The sequence below is a fragment of the Mauremys mutica genome, chromosome 1, assembly GCF_020497125.1.
Source record: "Mauremys mutica isolate MM-2020 ecotype Southern chromosome 1, ASM2049712v1, whole genome shotgun sequence".
NCBI lineage: Eukaryota > Metazoa > Chordata > Testudines > Geoemydidae > Mauremys > Mauremys mutica.
This window is the reverse complement of record NC_059072.1, coordinates 16,496,480-16,513,740: the sequence shown is the minus strand read 5'-3', so window position 1 is coordinate 16,513,740 and position 17,261 is coordinate 16,496,480. Positions and strand designations below refer to the sequence as shown.

The following is a 17,261-nucleotide window of genomic DNA, read 5'->3' as shown; positions in this document are numbered from 1 at the left end:
CTTCTTCATATCTCCTGTTTGCTAGCAGCCTGACAGACAAGATCATGAGACCAGAAGGACCAGGAGGAGACCTGCAGTTCTCCGCTAATGCCAAAATGCATATGGTGAACAGGCAGTTATAAATATCCACCACTTGTGAAGCTTAGTTCAAAGTTCACCATTATTTTAATACAGATTTTCTGTATGTGACATACAGGAGACGTAGACATTCTCTCTCTCTCTCAGGTTTTTATAGACAGCTAATCAATGTAGTATCTAGGCACAAATATCAATATAGTATCTAGGCACAAAATAATATATTTAAAGATAAACACACAGAACATTGAATTGACCTCTGGTCTTGCCCTCCTAGTTTTGGCCACTTTAACTTCAGTTTTTGTTGTTGTTGTTTTTATTTTAATCCTCCTCCTCTTCTTTGTTTTCCCCTTCTCAATTTTGACAAGACACTTTTTAAAAAACAACAAACAAAAAAAAGCTACCTTTTATTTTAGTCTTCACAGAAAAATATTGCACTGCTAACCACGTGGATAAACTTCCTGGCCCCAGAGACTGGGTACAGATTCTACAGGATCAAATTAAACTGGCAAGAAGACGGTTAAAAAGAGGCTCAGGTAAGCATGAAAATGTCAGAAATAACAACTTGCGCTCTATGACTTTAGTCTTATGCTGATTTTTTTCAGAGGTGCACTGAGCACTCACAGCTCCCATTGACTTTAATTGTAGTTAGGAGGGCTCAGTACCTCTGAAAACGAAGCCTATACACTTTTGGCATGTTGCCACTAGAATGCAAAATGTGGTGTTTGATATGTTTTGAATGGTAGTAATCTTAAGGCGTGTCTTCACTGTAGAGTTAAGTCAGGCTGTTTCTCAGGTGTTGTCTAGAAGCCCTTCCTATCCACCATACACGCAACCATCTCACCTGAGTTTAGTGGTGCTTTAAGCCCAGGCAAGCTTCCAAGCTGGGGCTATAGACTACTAGAGGTCAGGGGCTGCTTTCACTTGGGCTGGTAACCTGCCCAGTCCTCAGTGAGGACACAGGCTAAATTACTGAAATGATGAGAGTCCTCCAGTGCCTTCCCACAATTCCCCCCCTCCCCCCAAAGGGGCAGACAAGTTCTCCCACAATTCACTGAGAGAGAATCATAGAGCTCAGTTTACTGGAGCCCAAAGAATCATAGGATCAGAGGCGAATTACTGTTTTGTGGGGCCCTAGGTCAGAGCAAGTGGGGGCCCCTCCCCACCCCTTCCACCTGCAGTTCCCCCTCCCACCAGTGCTCCTGCTGGGGAAATGGGGGCAGGGTGTGGGGCTTGCCCCACCCCACCCTCAGCACTGGGATTGGGGCATGGGGGCCACTGCAGGAGGTCCGGGTGGGCGGAGTAGGGCAAGCCTCCATGCCACGACCCTGCTCACCAGCAGAAGTGCCTGGCAGAGTGGGTCAGGGCACGGGGGCGCCCAATTGGCCGGGGCCCCTGGGCACAGGCCTCATTGGCCCAGTGGCTAATCCGTCACTGCATAGGATATGTCCCCAGAAGTCCTAGCGACACACGTGAGTAAGTGCAGCACTACTGAGGACATAGTCGTTTAGGTCTGGCTTTGCTGTGTGGCTGCCCACACGCAGGTTAGGCTAACTCAGGTGCTGATTACCTGACTTAACTCAGCAGTGAAGACGTACTTAGGCTCTAATCTTATAATAAATGGCCTGTCGGTGCAGCGCACTGCCCGTGTGCTGTCAATTCCAGTTGGAATAAGAATTTATAGTTTCAAAATCCATGGTAGAATTCCTAGAAAGCTGAAAACACTTCCTCCCCATTATAGCGATGTATGTGTAATTATTAAACTTTTACCAGTCTCCTTTCTAAGTACGGTGCCCCCTTTCCTGCTGGGGACTCTCTTCTTATGCTGGTTCTCTCTTAACGTCTCTCCCCAGCATTTTCTTGAGAGTCTCCATATGCAAGAATTCCCAGTCCTCCAACAACCCTCTCTCCAGTAGCACCTGATCCCCATTGTGTGAGGCACATCATTTGCATCAAACCAGTAACCCTTCCTTACAGCCACTTTTCTTAGCTTGCTTCCTTTATTTTTTCTTACTGCTCCTCACTGCAGATAAGTGCATTGTTTGTGCTGGTTTAAGGAAAAAAGAGCTAGATGAAGCACTGAACCCAAGTGTCCAATCTGACAATGTAAAGCTCTAGGCTTCTGGGCCAACTGGAGTTATTCTAACCTCTTGAAATTGTGTGTGTTTATGTATAGCCCTTTTTAAAAAAAAAAATCCATTGTGAATTCCAAAGGCTGAATATTCAGCTGGCCAAAGAGTATGAGATTGACCATGGCAGATGAATGAACTGTTGCCATTTGCTGGATCCATGCGCCAAAGAGCCAACATTTTCAGTCTTGAGCTTTGTCTGTAGCATTCAAGTATCTGAGGTAATGATGCAAAAGCTGAGGCATTCTTCTATTGCACAGTTCTGTCAACACTAATGGGAAATGGACAGAAAAGTGTAAGAGTGTAAAAGAAAGGAGGGGGAGAAATAGAAACAAAAAGGAGGAAAGAAGGGCAGATCGTTTGCTAGCAATAATCTCCCTCTTCAAAAAAGGTGAGTTTACCAAATCCCGTAGACTGTCAAGCCAACTCTGCCCTTGGTTATGAGGTGAGCTTGCTAGTGAGAATCATCAGATTGCTTGTAGTTGCACAGCAGCATCCTTTCCTGCCATTGATGAAGGCTACCTGTTCCTCCTTGACTGGAAGAATGGTACTATGATGCAGCTCTTCAATGACATGAAGATTCACAGATTCATATGTGTGGTGGTGGAGGCGGGCAGGGAGAGAGACTGGGGGCCCTTGGGGTATCTGCAGAGATGCAGAAGAACTTTTGTGGATAACTCCATTGACCTAATTTGATTTAGTTTGTTTTGAATATTTTTCCAACGTTCTTGTTTGCTTTTTGTGGTGTGCCTCTCCAGGATGTTAGCTAGTGCTGCAGCTCTACTGTGGGAGTTAGCAATGACTTTATGGGTTTTCTTTTAAAGAGGGGCTACCAGGAACCACTCCCACCTGTGCTCTTTCCCCAATATTGAGGAGCCTAACTGGAGAATGCTGCATCTCAGCCTTAGCAGTAAGAGGCTTCCTATGAAAAGATGAGTGAAACTGAGCCAAGTATACTGAACTAAGTGGGGTACTAACTATGCCTGCCCAGAGACAAGAACCGATCAACCCAGTGCGTGGGTGGACAATGAAAAGAAATACAGTAACCCATAGTCCCATTTTCCAGTTAGTATATAGAAGCTGAATTGTTGTAAAGACTCTATTTTATATTGTTTCTTATATTTTAAAATATATTTTTTTCTACTGGCCCTTCACCTACATCCCAATCTCTCTGGATCTGGTTGCCCTCTCACTTAGGCATTGTCTATACACAAGTTGTACCAGTATAGTTGAAGTGGCACTATCTCCCCAGTGTGGATGCAGTTACATTGGTATAACGATGCTTTATACAAGTTTAGCTATTCCCATATGGAAAGGGGAATAATATATACTGGTATAACTGCGTCCCTATTAGGAGTTGTGCTGGTAAAACTTTTTTTTTTTTTTTAAATTACACCCTTAATTGATATATACTGGTACTAAAACTAAAAACTGTGCATAGATCTTTACACTGGTATATCAGGAATAATTCCACTGACGTCAGTGGAGTAGAAGCAGAGTGAGAGGAGAACTAGGCTGGGAGGTGAAATTCTGGTCCCTTTCAAGTTAATGGCAAAACTCCCATTGACTTCAGTGAGGCCAGGATTTCATCTTCTGTATGTGGTTGCTTTTTTTTCATCATTATTTACTTCATCCTCAGTTTTGACATCATCACAGAACAATGTAATAATTTTCCTAGCAGAACACGCTAACAAAAGAGTTCTCAGAGAAGAGCTGTAGCACCTTGGGGCTAATTTTTTTTTCTAGCTTCCAAAATGTTGCTTCATGTTTTCAAACCAGTTCTCTTTAGTCTTACTTTAAAACTTTGCATAATGAATGTAGTGCCTGGGAAAGGTGCTGGTCTATTTGTCAGACCCAGAGACTGAAATTCATTATTAGAGAGCACAGATATGTGGCTGGGGCTGGCCGTGCAAGCTTCCCGCACGCTCCACCTACCCTGGAGAGACCAAGGTTAGCAGGCTGTACTCTCCAGGAGTGAGAATATAGACTGCTTCCCAAGTACCAAAGGCAGTGGCTTGTGATGGGGATGCTTTGCCATTAAAACCCAAATTGGAGTCTGGTCTGAATTCTCAGGCCCATATCCACAAAAGTATTTAGGTGACTAGTTCACCTTGACTTCAGTGTGCCTCAGTTGCACCAGTTTACTTGAATGTGTGATTTTTAAATTTACGGTGTTGTTGTAGCCATGTTGGCCCCAGGATATTAGAATGACAAGGTGAATGAGGTAATATCTTTTATTGGACCAACTTCAGTTGGTGAAAGAGACAAGCTTTCGAGCTCCACAGAGCTATTCTTCAGTACTGGGAAAGGTCATCAGAGTGTCACTGTTAAATATAAGGTGGAGCAGATTGTTAAGCATAAGGAGTTTACACAAGTTTGAAATGAAGTTGGCAATTAAGATCTTTGCAGCATAAGATGAAGAGAGAGTGGGTTACAAACTGTTGTCATGAGACAGTGTCTCTGTTGAGTCCATGATTTTTGGTGTCTAGCAGAGTTATGAATTTAAGCTCCCCAGCTTGTCTTTTGAAGGTGTTGTGCAGCTTTCCTTTGAGGACGAGGACTGAGAGGTCAGATATAGAGCGATCATTTTGTACAAAGTGTTCACCCCCGCAGGGATAGGGTGTCTTTGTCTTTTATCATTTTTCTCTGTGAGCTCTAGTGATTGTCTAGATTCACCCCCATAGTTGTTGTTCATGCATTTGATGCACTGGCTGAAGTACACCATCTTGTGATAGTCATGTGTCGGATCATGGATCTTGAAAGGCATGGTGTGGGAAGTATTGATCATCACAGCAGTGGAGATATGGCTGTGGGTAGCTTACTTCTGATGGTAAGGTTAGTGAGGCTGCGGGTGTTGTTTGAAGGCCAGAAATGGGAGTTCAGGAAACCCTGGTTTCTTGCAGCATGTGTCCTTTCACCAACAGAAATTGGTCCAATAAAAAATATTACCTCACCCACCTGAGTTTTAAGTTGATTTATGCAACTTCTAGTGCAGACACTCTTAAATTAGTTTAAGCTCTGGTCTACACAGATTTTGTAGTACTTTAACTATATTGGTATAGAAACAGATTTAGTTACACTAGTAAAACCCTATAGTTATAGCTGTATACATGTATAGGAACAAAGTGTAAGGCACCTTTTTTTATTGGAATAACTGTGCCCACCGATGTAACTGTTTCCATACAAAACCACACTCCTCATTGAAATAGTAAGACCAGTGCATAAACAGTGTAGATCAGACCTGAGGGGTTGTCTACATAGAAAAATTGATTCAAATTGAGGTAGTGTGTGTAATTAAAGAACAGCTATTCCTGATTAACTCCATGTATGGGTGCTCTGATTCTGGAATAACTCCCCATGGAGACGTACCCTAAGTTCCAAGGTACCTAAAGATCTTACTTGCAATTGAGTTAAGCTAAACTGGTTTAAGACTTTGTTAAACTGATATAAGACTGTTCACACTGGTGGGTTGCACCAATTTCACTAATTCATTTTCTAGCTAAATTGGTGCACAAACTGTGTGTGGACAGGCTTGAGACCACTGTTGTTTTTCACAAATGCCACCAAAAGCCATTTGGCCCCTACTGAGTTGGGCTGAATTTGAACTGCTGACTTGGAAGGGAAAGGCTCTCTCTTGCATTACCAATCCTCTGATGCATTCAGTCCACCCTCTGACTGGGTTTTCTATTTAGGCCAAGTAGCTATTTGCATGTCCAAATGATGACAAATTATGTTCATGAGTAATCTTCCGTGCTGAATCCTGTGGTTTGATAATTTGATAAGCTAATGGTATAAATGCCAGTGTATTCCCCTAGCCATCTGTGGCAGTAATAGCTTGAGAACTCCAGCAAACGAATGGGGAGGATCTGCCTTTAGTGCTGCTTTCTTTAGTATTTACCCTCTTGAGTATTTTCAAATTAAATGATATTCTGATCACAGGATCATAGATGTTGTCCAGCTTCAACCTTATTTATCATATTTGGCTCATTTCCTAGAATTAGGTACAGAATAGTCTCTGACTAGGAAGGCTAATCAGCAAACTGCTTTTAAAAAAAACCTGTTCTCTCTTTAGAAAAAACTTCCCCTGGGTAGGTTTTGAAAGGTTGTTATCTTAATACAAATAGAAATTAATTTAAGGTTAGCATCAGCAATAACATTTTTTCATAACTGGAAATAGTCTTATTTTTCTTTGGATTTTTCTCCATTCCATTAGATTATTGCCTTAGATCTGAGACTTGGGTTTTTTCTTTTAATTTGCTAGATCTGAGAATAAAGCTGTCATTGCCATTAAATTTTTATTGGCCTTGTTCAGTCTTTTCAAAATTTCACAGGTTGGCTGTCACAAGGGAGGAAAAAAGACTGTGAGGTTAATGTTACAAATAGATGTTATAATGAAAATAAAATAGGATGATAATATTCTTTACCTTTGACTATTGGTCCCACTTCATGCAATTGGCACAGCCAAAAAAAAAATCCACACGTTTGTATGCATTCTGGGGCACTGGATCATATTGCCAATTCTGTCCCCTCCACAACATCTAGGCTCAGCTTCCTGCAGCTGCTGGGGAGGAAGGGAATATGGCGAGGGACATGAAGTTGAAGAAAAATCAGATGTATACATTTCCCTTTTTAGAACAGGGTAAATTACAATGCAAATTGCATTGTGATTTACAGCTGCCCTGACCAGCAGTATCTCCCATTGTGTAGTCTTGCCATGCTACAAAAGGGGAATATGGGTAGGTGGCCAGTGGACCAGCCAGCGACAACACAGCTAGAGACTCAGCCGTTGGCACAGTGATTTAAGGAGGGCCATGAATGGACTAGTCTCAGCAGGAAACAGCCCTGCTGTTGTCGTCATCTCTGCATCCAAAGCTAGTATCCAAACCTTCTGGCTATTCCACTCTGTCTCCAATAATAAAAAATGGGGCATGAGCCACACATCTCTTGTGATAAGTCCTCCCTCCCTTTTCAAGTCTTGAAAAGGATATGAGCCATTATTCTTTAATGGCAGTATGTTGCTAAAAGCCTCCATGTAGACAGGAATGCTGGTACAGTATGACTAAATGCTCCTAAAGCACAGAGTGAGTAAGAGTTCTTCCTGCAATCTGATTTTACTGTGTGGAACTCAAAAGCCTTAACTCAATACCACACATAATAAAGGAAAATGGAGCAGCACTATGAAATGTGCTCAGACTTTTCAGGTCTGATTGGTGTGAAGTAGTCACCTGACATGATGATAGTAGTTGCAACATTGTACTATCGTTTATTTTAAACAGTGCCTGATTACGATGGAGAATGCTGGGGGCCAGAGGAGAAAAACTTATAGTAAATCATTGCTGGACTGTGCTGTCTCACCCATGTGTTGAGACCTCCACTCCATCATTAGCACATTTTCCTATGTCTCTTGTGGTATTCTTTTCCCCTCTGTTTGTGTCTTTGCCCCTCCTCTCAGTCCTCTGCTTTCTCTGGTCCTCTCTTCACGATGTAATTAATACACAAGGCATGTGTGTTTTGTGAGATAGCAGATTCTTGCTAGTGCTGTTTTATGTTTAGCAGCAGTCACAGGAGCAGATATTGTATTGGATGGGAATCACAGGAGTAACATTATGCTTTCCTGGCCAGTATTTTATCTAGATTAAGGAGAATAAAGACAGCAGAACTAATAAGGGCAACCTCTCTATTAACCTCTTCATTCCTGCACGTACATGCTTCTGTGCAAGCAGCAAAATAGCAGGTGCACATTTGCCAGACAGGCACATTCCGCAGCAGCAAAGTGATTTTGGAAAAAGTCTGAAGGACGTGGCTACAGGAGTGTTTACCACAGTTACCGAACTCTTTCTAAACAAAGAATACAAGAGAGTTTCAAAATTCCAATCTTGCTTGCCTTGTCATGTAGGTAGGCCCATTGAAGTCGAGACAAGTACGATTTGGCTCATGGCCGATGGGTGTGGTGTTTGAAGGCAAACCACATTTTCCTGTTTAGAATGGAATGTGGAAGGGTGATCTGCCTCAGCATTTGTAGGGTCAAGGTGTTTATTGCTTATTTGTGAACTTGAACTTAGCTTGACCTGCTTCCGCAATAATCATCTGAAACATCTTCTGTTGGGAGCCAAGGGAGCTCACTGGATGAGGGCTCTGAAATAGGCTGTTTAATGTTGGCTCTGAGCAGGTCATAGTGCTTTAAGACCTTCAGCTATTTAAAAAATAAACTAATTATTGTTTTCAATGAGTTTGGAGCTGTTTGACAACACTGTTAAGGGTAATCAGCACAAACAAGGCAGTTAAGGACATGCACTGAATTTGGTTGTTCAGTATATCTGTATTACTTTGGCCAGTTTTTGACATCTGCTAAGATGGGGGCACACTACAGTGGGAATGTACCCATTGCTTTATGACCATGATCCTCTTTGAAATAAAATATAAATATCAATATATAAGGAGTGGTACATGAAATACTAGTACAGAGATGGTGTATTGGAACTCCTGTTTATTCTTCTTGCCACTAGAGATCAAAACCTTAGCAGTGTTCAAAAAAAGATGTAGAAATTTGTGCGTGTAAAGAGAACATCTGAAGTTACATTAAATAGAAGTATAGAGCCTGATCCTTAGCCCACTGAAGTCACTGAGAAGACTGCCTTTGGCTTCAGTGGGCTTTTGATCAGTCTTGTAAATTCTCATTCTTCAGGACATAAGCCAGCAACTAAGGGCCATATTTACAAAGGAAATTAGATGCCTAAAGATGCTGATAAGGACCTACTGAGTTTTACAAAAGTACACAAGTGAATTTGACACCTAACTCCCATTGACTTTCAGTGTGAATTAGGTGCCTAATCTACCCAACTAGGTTCCAGTCTGTATTTGTAGGTGCCTAAATCCTTTTGTAAATCTGACCCAAACTGATTAGGGTTAGGAAAAAAAAAATCCCTTTTGGACAGGCTATTACATAATGGTCACATTTTGGGATTCTCGCACCTTCCTGTGAAGCATCTGATACTGACCACCACTGGAGACTGAATACCAGCTTCAGTGTTACCACTGGTCTGATCCGGGATGGCAATTGTTAAGTTAAATTTACAAAATTATTGTAAGCTTCCTGTATCAGCAGGAGTTTGAGTTATTCAAGGGAGTAGTGTATTACTCCAATCCAGTGCCAAGCATAATCACAAATTAATACCCAGACTACCTTTCCTAAGTTGGCATTTTTATTATGTGACATTTTCATACAAGCAGTGACTGTTTAACTGGATGCTAGCAAATTGCAGCTGAGAAGAGTAGATAGAGAAAGGCAAAAGCACTCTACAGTATGTAGCTTTTTAATCATATTCCTGTATTCAGTAAAAGTAATGAGATTTCTTGTTTATATTTGTAATCAGCAGAGACGACTGACTGTGATGAGAAACTGGACATTTCTCTACTGCAGACAGGTAAAATGCATTAAGTTTTTTATCAGGTTCCAATTCTTTCTTTCTTTCTTTTGCATAAAGCAGATTTCAATATTCTAGGTATGTCATATATCAGGGATCGGCAACCTTTGGCACACGGCCCGCCAGGGAAAGCCTGTGGTGGGCCAGGCCGGTTTGTTTACCTTCCGCGTCCACAGGTTCGGCTGATTGCAGCTCCCACTGGCCGCAGTTCGCTGTTCCAGGCCAATGTGGGGTGCGGTAAGCGGCAGCCAGCACATCCCTCGGCCCGCACCAGTTCCCGCAGCCCCCATTGGCCTGGAACAGCGAACCGCGGCCAGTGGGAGCTATAATCGGCCAAGCCTGTTGACGCTGCAGGTAAACAAACCAGCCCGGCCCACCAGGGTCTTTCCCTGGCGGGCCAAAGGTTGCCGATCCCTGGCATATTCAGTCTGGGTAATCTGCACACAAGGCCCAAATGTCTAAGTTTTGAATGCCTTGTGTTTTAAAAAAAAGAGAGAGAGAGAACATGCACCAGAATTTCACTATTTTCCCCTTGAATTCCTATTCATAAAACCTCCAGTTTGACAGTAACAGCTAAGTGACACAAACCAGTGAGTGATCTTCATGACTCCAGATGGCAACTTGTGCTCATTCATGATATTTCTGGATACTTTCAAAATTCTTGACACAACATTACTTCCAAGGACTGGCACAGTAATTTGTATCATAGTGTGTTTCAGTTCTGCACTGTTGTACTACTAGCAATAATATCTTGGGTTTACAAAAGGATTGCAGAGCTCTTTATCTGATATGGAAGATCACTTTTAACTCCTCCCCTCCCCCCACTCCCTCAAAATGCACCCACTCTCGAGTCAAACATGGCAGTTGTTTAACAGCAAACTGCAGTACTATGCAACAGTCTAGGGCAGGAACTGATGAAGATTTCCATGTGCAATTGAAACGTCTAGTTGGAATTTAAGTAGGTAGGCCAAGATTTTTTTTTTTTTTATTGATTTTGAGTTCTGAACTTGAGAGACCCTACCAGGACCTGATTGTTAGAAAGTGCTGAGCACATATCCTCTGAAAATCATGTGTTCCAAGCTGAGCATGAAGAATAACTAATCACTTTTGAAAATCTTGACTATATAGATGGTAATTACCTGCGTTTAAAATTTCACCAAGTTGCAGCTTAATATCTCTAGACCCAAGAAAAATGTGGTAAAAATCTTGAATGATCAGGACCTTGGGTTTACAATTTCTCTCTCAGATCAATACAATACAATAAATACTAATGAAAAAGATTCCTTGGAAATTAGTCACACAGCATCTGTAAAGAATAAGTGTAGGCTGTTTACTGCTAGCAAATTGCTATATCCAGGGTAGTACTTTGACAGCAGCTCCCCACAGTACCCTACAAACGCTCTGTGGTGATCATGAGAGCAGTATTGCAACATTTGTCCCAGCAGACTAGCTTCCCAATTACTCTTACATAAGGCTTGTGATGAGTCTTCAGACATCCTCAGTGCTGAGGTGCTATGGGTTGGAGCATGAGCTATTAACAGTGAGGCACTGGTGGTTGAAATCCTGTTGTCAGACTATGTGGAGTTACTCAGGAGGAGAACCAATGAAGCAGCTATAATCTTGTTCATGGGGGGCTGGGAGAACACGCTAACTGATAGGAGCTGCAGTGCTGCTTTCTTGGCTACCCATTGAGCATTTCATGGTACTATTTTGATAACAGATGCAGGAAGCTCTGGTTTTAAAGGTCTCTTTCAAGTGACATCCTGTTTGTTTCTGTTATCAGGGATGGAAGCAATTCTAGTAAAGGAGAACCCTAATAAATGTTATGTTATTATGCAGTGTTATCTTTTCATTGCTCCAGTAATTGTATTCAGTACCAGAATTATTTTATTGGAGCCTAATCTAGTTTCTTTAGTATTTCACATCTGACATTATTGGTGAAAATGAATGTGATGCATTGAGACAGCCACATTAGTAAAGAGACAAGCTTTCCATCCTGGGAATCCTATTCTCTTTTCTGCAAGATTGCCAGCGTGTATTTTTGAATGTGTGCAGACTGTACGCCCATATATCCTTGAATATGCGTGTGTGCACAATTCTAAGGCTTAATATTTGTCTTGCAGTAAATATATTTCCCTGGGATCTGTGGGAGGATGCCTAAATTGACAGTGCAATAGTCACTTTCTTTTCAGATTGTGTGTGTGTGGGGGAAAAAAGGTGAACTCCAAAGGCTTTCAGCCAAGCATTTGAATGACACACATTCTTACATATGTACAAGTGACTCTTTATAGAATGTATCAATAGTTAATATTATACCATCCTTGGGACTAAATCATTTTAAGTGATATACAGACAATATAATTATGGTAATTATAATAAAGGTTACTGACGTAGGGAGCCAAAATAGATGCCTTCCATCAAGGAGGCTGGTAAAGGAGATAGATATAACCTTTATAGCGATCCTCACCTGTAGATTAGATTCCCTTGTTCAATAGCTGGTTTTTGCAGGGATGTCACTGGTGGATCATTTAAGGAGAGTCTCAGATGCGATCAGTTCAGCTGGCTTGTGTATTTAAATTGCAAGCTCTCTGGGGAAGAGAGGCTCCTGTACTGTGTGTTTGTTCAGTGCCCTGCACAATGGGGCCTTGATCTCTGGGGGTGGGGAGACCCTCAGGCAGTACCATAAGACAAATAATAAATCAACAATGGTCAAGGGCAAACGGATTACATTAGTCTTCCATGATGTAGAGAAAACCTTTGACACAGAGTTTGAACGGGATTACTTGAAGGGAGTACTGCAGGAAGTGGGACTGGGAGCAGGAATGGGATGCTGAATCCGTTTATGGTGTGTATATTTAAAACACTTATTACCTGAGTATCCAAGAACTGGATAAAATTGGGAAGCTAGAGAGTCCAGAGCAAGTGAATTGAATAAAGTTTGAATAAACACGGAAAAATCAGATGTCTTTAAGCTGCATAGAGGGATGACTCAGAGGTGCCCATTCACCCCTTCCTTCCCTGCGTGTGTGTGGGGGGAATCTGAACATGGGGGATACAGGCTGAGGAATCCCAGTATACAAAGGGGTTTAGATCCCTCAGCCTTTGTGTTTACAGTTAAGGAAATCCTGGACTTACGCTTTCCTGTGTTAAGATAATATGACATCCAAAGGTTTCATTATTTTTAAATCCTAAAACCAAGGAAGGATTTTTTGCCTAGCCATATTTCTGTGTTTAGGAGCACAAATCGTGTTGTAGTTAAAAAGTATCTTTGATGCTAATTATTCCCTGCTGCTTAAAGGATTCCGTGAATTGGGAGACCTTTAAAGTGAACTGGAAGAATTATGGCTGTTAAACTTTAACTTATCAAAAACTTGGGTTTTGTTTCAAACTTTGTGATTTAGGGTCCCCTAGAAAGTATAGGTAGAGTTACGGTCCCATATTCACTTCAGAGTAGGCAAAAGACTGCCTAGGACCTGCCAAAATCCAAACTGTAGGGACCTGCATTGAGGGAGACCAGGCAGCCCGTTACTCTAATCCAACCTCAGCACTGATGGTTATGTATCTTTAGCCGAAACATTACACACTAAGGATGTGTATGTCCAGGGATGCTACAAGGTCCTCTTTAAGCCCCGAGCAAGAGGTTTCAGGAGTGCTGAAGGGTTTACATGGTCCCTCTGCACTGGAGTGAATTTCAAGCTGTGAAAGAATTTGAGACCACTAATAGGAGTACAAATGCCAGTCTTTGGGTCCCAGAGAGATGCAGCTTTGTGAAAAGATGGGAACAATCTCTTGCTAAAGAAACAGATGATAAGAAAATAACTATGAGCCAATCCTGTATGGTCTGCCTCCTTTTCTCCTGGAATACGATGTGAAGAAAATGATACCTTAGAAACCTCTTCAAAACCTTAAATATAAATCCTTTATTGTAATATAAATCTTTATCCTTTCAGTGCATGATTCTACAAGTCCTCCCTTTTCATCTTGTTGTATTTGCCTCTTACACTGATTGATGTCTGTCTCCTATATGCTCTGTATTCTTACTTCTATAGTTGTAATTCTTCTGTCCGTCTTCCATTGTTCTGTTTAAAAATATTTTTTAATGTGGTTTAAAAAAAGATGTGATATAATTATGCAACTTATCTCTGGTTTTTATTCTGCCATATGCATTTACAGTATCATGATTTTTCAAGTTTTCCAAAGAATAACCCAAAGTATATACTTTAGGCTTGAAATTCATGCGGTGCTTTGTTCACCCCTTTAGAGCCATATAACTTCAAAGACATAAGCACTGTAGTGCAGTGTGTACGATAGTCTAACACCTTATGCCTCACTTCATGTGTTCTGCATTTTGCTATCAAAACCTCTATTCACAAATTCAATATATAATAGGATCTTTTTTAGACAATTAAACTGATACCCAGCAATGACCATCTAAACACACAGATAATTCAGCAACCTCACAAGTACTACATTTGAGTCTCTAAATATTTAACTCATGTAGGTTTAATTTGGAACACAATTTTAGGAAATGACTGAACTGGTATAATTTATTTTTTTTCTAATTTATTTAAATCCTCTCTTTCTTCAGGTAGCATTCTTGAGATCTCAACAGATAAGCTGGTCGACTCAAAACCAGATTTTTCTGCTTAAATTTTACTTTCTGCGTCAGTGTTTCATTAGCAGATATAAACATCCTTCAGTTTGAATGACATTCCTGCAAGATCTGTGTAAGCATTTCAGCATACTTCAAGGTGGGGGATGTTTCGTGCAGTTTTCCCTTCAAGTTTGAGTTGTTTCACCTATTTTTTAATGAAACATGGGATAATAAAGCCACCAAATTGTTTCAAGATTTTCCATCATAATTAGAGATGATTTTTTTTTTCAATATCCAGTACATTGTTTAATTAGTGTGGTATCCATTGCAACTGAATAAATTCCCTTGCCTTTGTTTTTCTTCCTGATTGTATTTTCCCACATGACTGTATGCATGCTACCTGTATTTCATCTTCAATTACACAGAAGTAAAAGAAACAGTTCAGGGAGTGGGGTGGACTCTCCCCCTTTCATGGGCCCAGGAAGCTAATAAGAATGTTTGGTTAGGGGGATTGGTTAGTCCTCTTTTGTTCGGAAGACTCACTTTTCCTTTTTGCTCACCATTTGACTATGTTTGAAGAGAGATGGTACAAACTGCCTATTCCTACACTGTGTAAACAACAAGGCACACACTGTATTTGGCCATAGAGCAGGGTACATGCGGATAATGTCTGTTTCCTAGTGGATGGCATACAGAACGTATTTGTGAAATGAGTTGGAGTTCCCAGCCAGTTTCTGGTGCAGTGGTTCTCCAGCATTTTCACTTCATAAAATCATCCTGACGCACCTCCTCTTCAGCCTCTCAGAATCCCCCACGGCCTGGTTCTCAAAACATTTTATTTTGAAGACCATCAGGGAAAGGGTTCATGGATCTCTTCTGGTCCACATACCACAGTTTGAAAAACCGCTGCCCTTGCGGACCTATATGGATCTATGGACATAGGTCCACCTATACAAACCACCATCATTACTGGCACTCTATTGACAGCCTCAGCAGTTAGGATGAGTGAATTAACCAAGAGACTGAACTACCCTCTCACCCTGTAAGTGGTCCCTTCAGATCAGGACTGAGGCTTACTGATGTGGCAGGGTGGGGAAAGTTGCACTGCTGCTTCTTATGCAACGTCTCCTGCTGCCCTCTGCACCTTTAACTCTGCACCTTCACCAGCACTAAATTCACTTTAAAAAAATAAAAGAGAGAAAAAATATAGAAAGTATCTTATCCCATAGATATATTGATCACCAGCCAGTTAACTAATAGTGTGTGTTTCCTGGAACACCACAGCATGCAGTAGCCTTTGCCATCGTGTTTCGTTTTCCTTTGTGTATTTTCAGCCGATCACGATGCTTTCTCCTTGAAACTATTTGGTCTTTTTTATCGAGTGTTTTAACAGAAGTGCTATTACAGAGAGTGGGCTTGTTTTCAAAATATTTAAAAAATGTTGCTGCTTTTCACAAATATTTGTCATGATCATTAACTAGCATAAAGACCGGCGGCCTGATTGTCACAACTGCTGAATGCCTGCAAATAACACTGAAGCCAACAGGAGCTCCTGATTCTCAGCACTGTTGAAAATCAGGCTTTTGATCTTTCCCCTCCTGTTTTAAAAAAAAAAAAGTACTATTAAAGGTGGTGATGTTCTCTTTAAAACTGTGGACTATATCGAATGTGCACTGCAGACCTTAAAGAGCATTTCCTTCAAAGGCTGATGTGACTGCTTCCCCCATGGTCTGGATTTCTGAGCAGGGCTGTGGCAATCAGCCTGTGCAGCAAATCTGCCAGGTACATGTCACAACCCTTAACTGATGGAATCAACATTTTGTAAATTTTAAAAAATTGCATTTTGTGTTTACTTACTGTGACTACTGTTCAGACTTTCTTCAGCAATCTTTTTATAGGGTTTATTAGAAAAATCATTCCATGTTTAGGTAAAGCATCTCAATCTTCTGTATATATGTTTTATTAATATGTAAATATTTAGATATTTTTTAATTACTATGTTCTTAATAAAACAACAAGGGGCTAGTTGTGAAATGGTGTATAACGTTGTGTTGTGTTACCAATCTCTGGGAAAACCCTCTTTGTCAGTTCAGAAAAGAAAAACCCACAATAAATGACTTTAATTGAACACGTGTCTCCTGTATTATGTACTAGATGCCCATATTTCAGAAGGGGGTACCTGGTCATTCAAATATTTTTATTAACATTTTAACAGCCTTGTATAAAAGAACTGGCATTTGCAGGGAAGCTTATGAAAAAAACCATAGCAATAAAATTTTCCCAACTATCTGAATTTTGAACTATTTTCCCTGCCAATCAGAAAAATGGCGATATGAAATCTCATCAGTATTAAGTGCTGATATGCTTGACGTCTAATTTTAATTGAATTAGGTGTCTTTTATAGTCTTCACGTAAAAGGTTACGCTCCGCTTCTATGGAAACAACACATAGAAAAGACATACCAGTATTCGTAATGCAAAAGTAGCCGCTACAACATATGTCTTCATAACTTATTACAGTAGAACACCAACGTTATGAATCGATCGGTCAACCACACACCTCATTTGGAACTGAAAGTATGCAGTCAGGCAGCAGAGCCGTCCCCCGCCCCCCTACCCAAAGAAAAAAAGCAAATACTGTGCAGAACAATACTGTGTTAAATGTAAACTTATAAAAAATAAAGGGAAAATTTAAAAAACAATTCATTTAAATTAAGATGGTTAAAAGCAGCATTTTTCTTCTGTGTAGACATTTCAAAGCTGTCTTAAGTCAGTGTTCAGTTGTAAACTTTTGAAAGAACAACCACAATATTTTGTTCAGAGTTACAAACAACCTCCATTCCCGAGGTGTTCGTAACTCTGAGGTTCTACCGTATCACACCTCATCAAACATTGTTTAGCCTTAGAAAATATTTCCTGTGAAAACATGTTCCTTAGTAATAATACAGTGGCCTATTGAAATGAATGAGCAACCAGCCACACCTTGTCTATTTTATATAGTAGCACCTGTGAGGAATTGTATAGTAAAACATTATAGATC

General features: G+C 40.8%; 1 protein-coding gene across 3 annotated transcripts in view; it reads left to right on the top strand.

Moving 5' to 3' along the window:
• The window catches only part of BEND7 (BEN domain containing 7), a 59,349-nt gene extending 43,007 nt beyond the window's left edge, over positions 1-16,342 (top strand). For 2 of the 3 annotated variants that reach the window (XM_044997525.1, XM_044997505.1), the window contains exons 7-9: positions 492-611; positions 9,578-9,628; positions 14,217-16,342. In XM_044997525.1, the coding sequence (XP_044853460.1) occupies positions 492-611; positions 9,578-9,628; positions 14,217-14,278 (233 nt within the window). In that variant the 3' untranslated portion in view covers positions 14,279-16,342. The remainder of the gene's footprint in view (positions 1-491; positions 612-9,577; positions 9,629-14,216) is intronic. The other variant, XM_044997516.1, reaches the window with a different exon arrangement.
• The last annotated feature ends 919 nt before the right edge of the window (positions 16,343-17,261 follow it).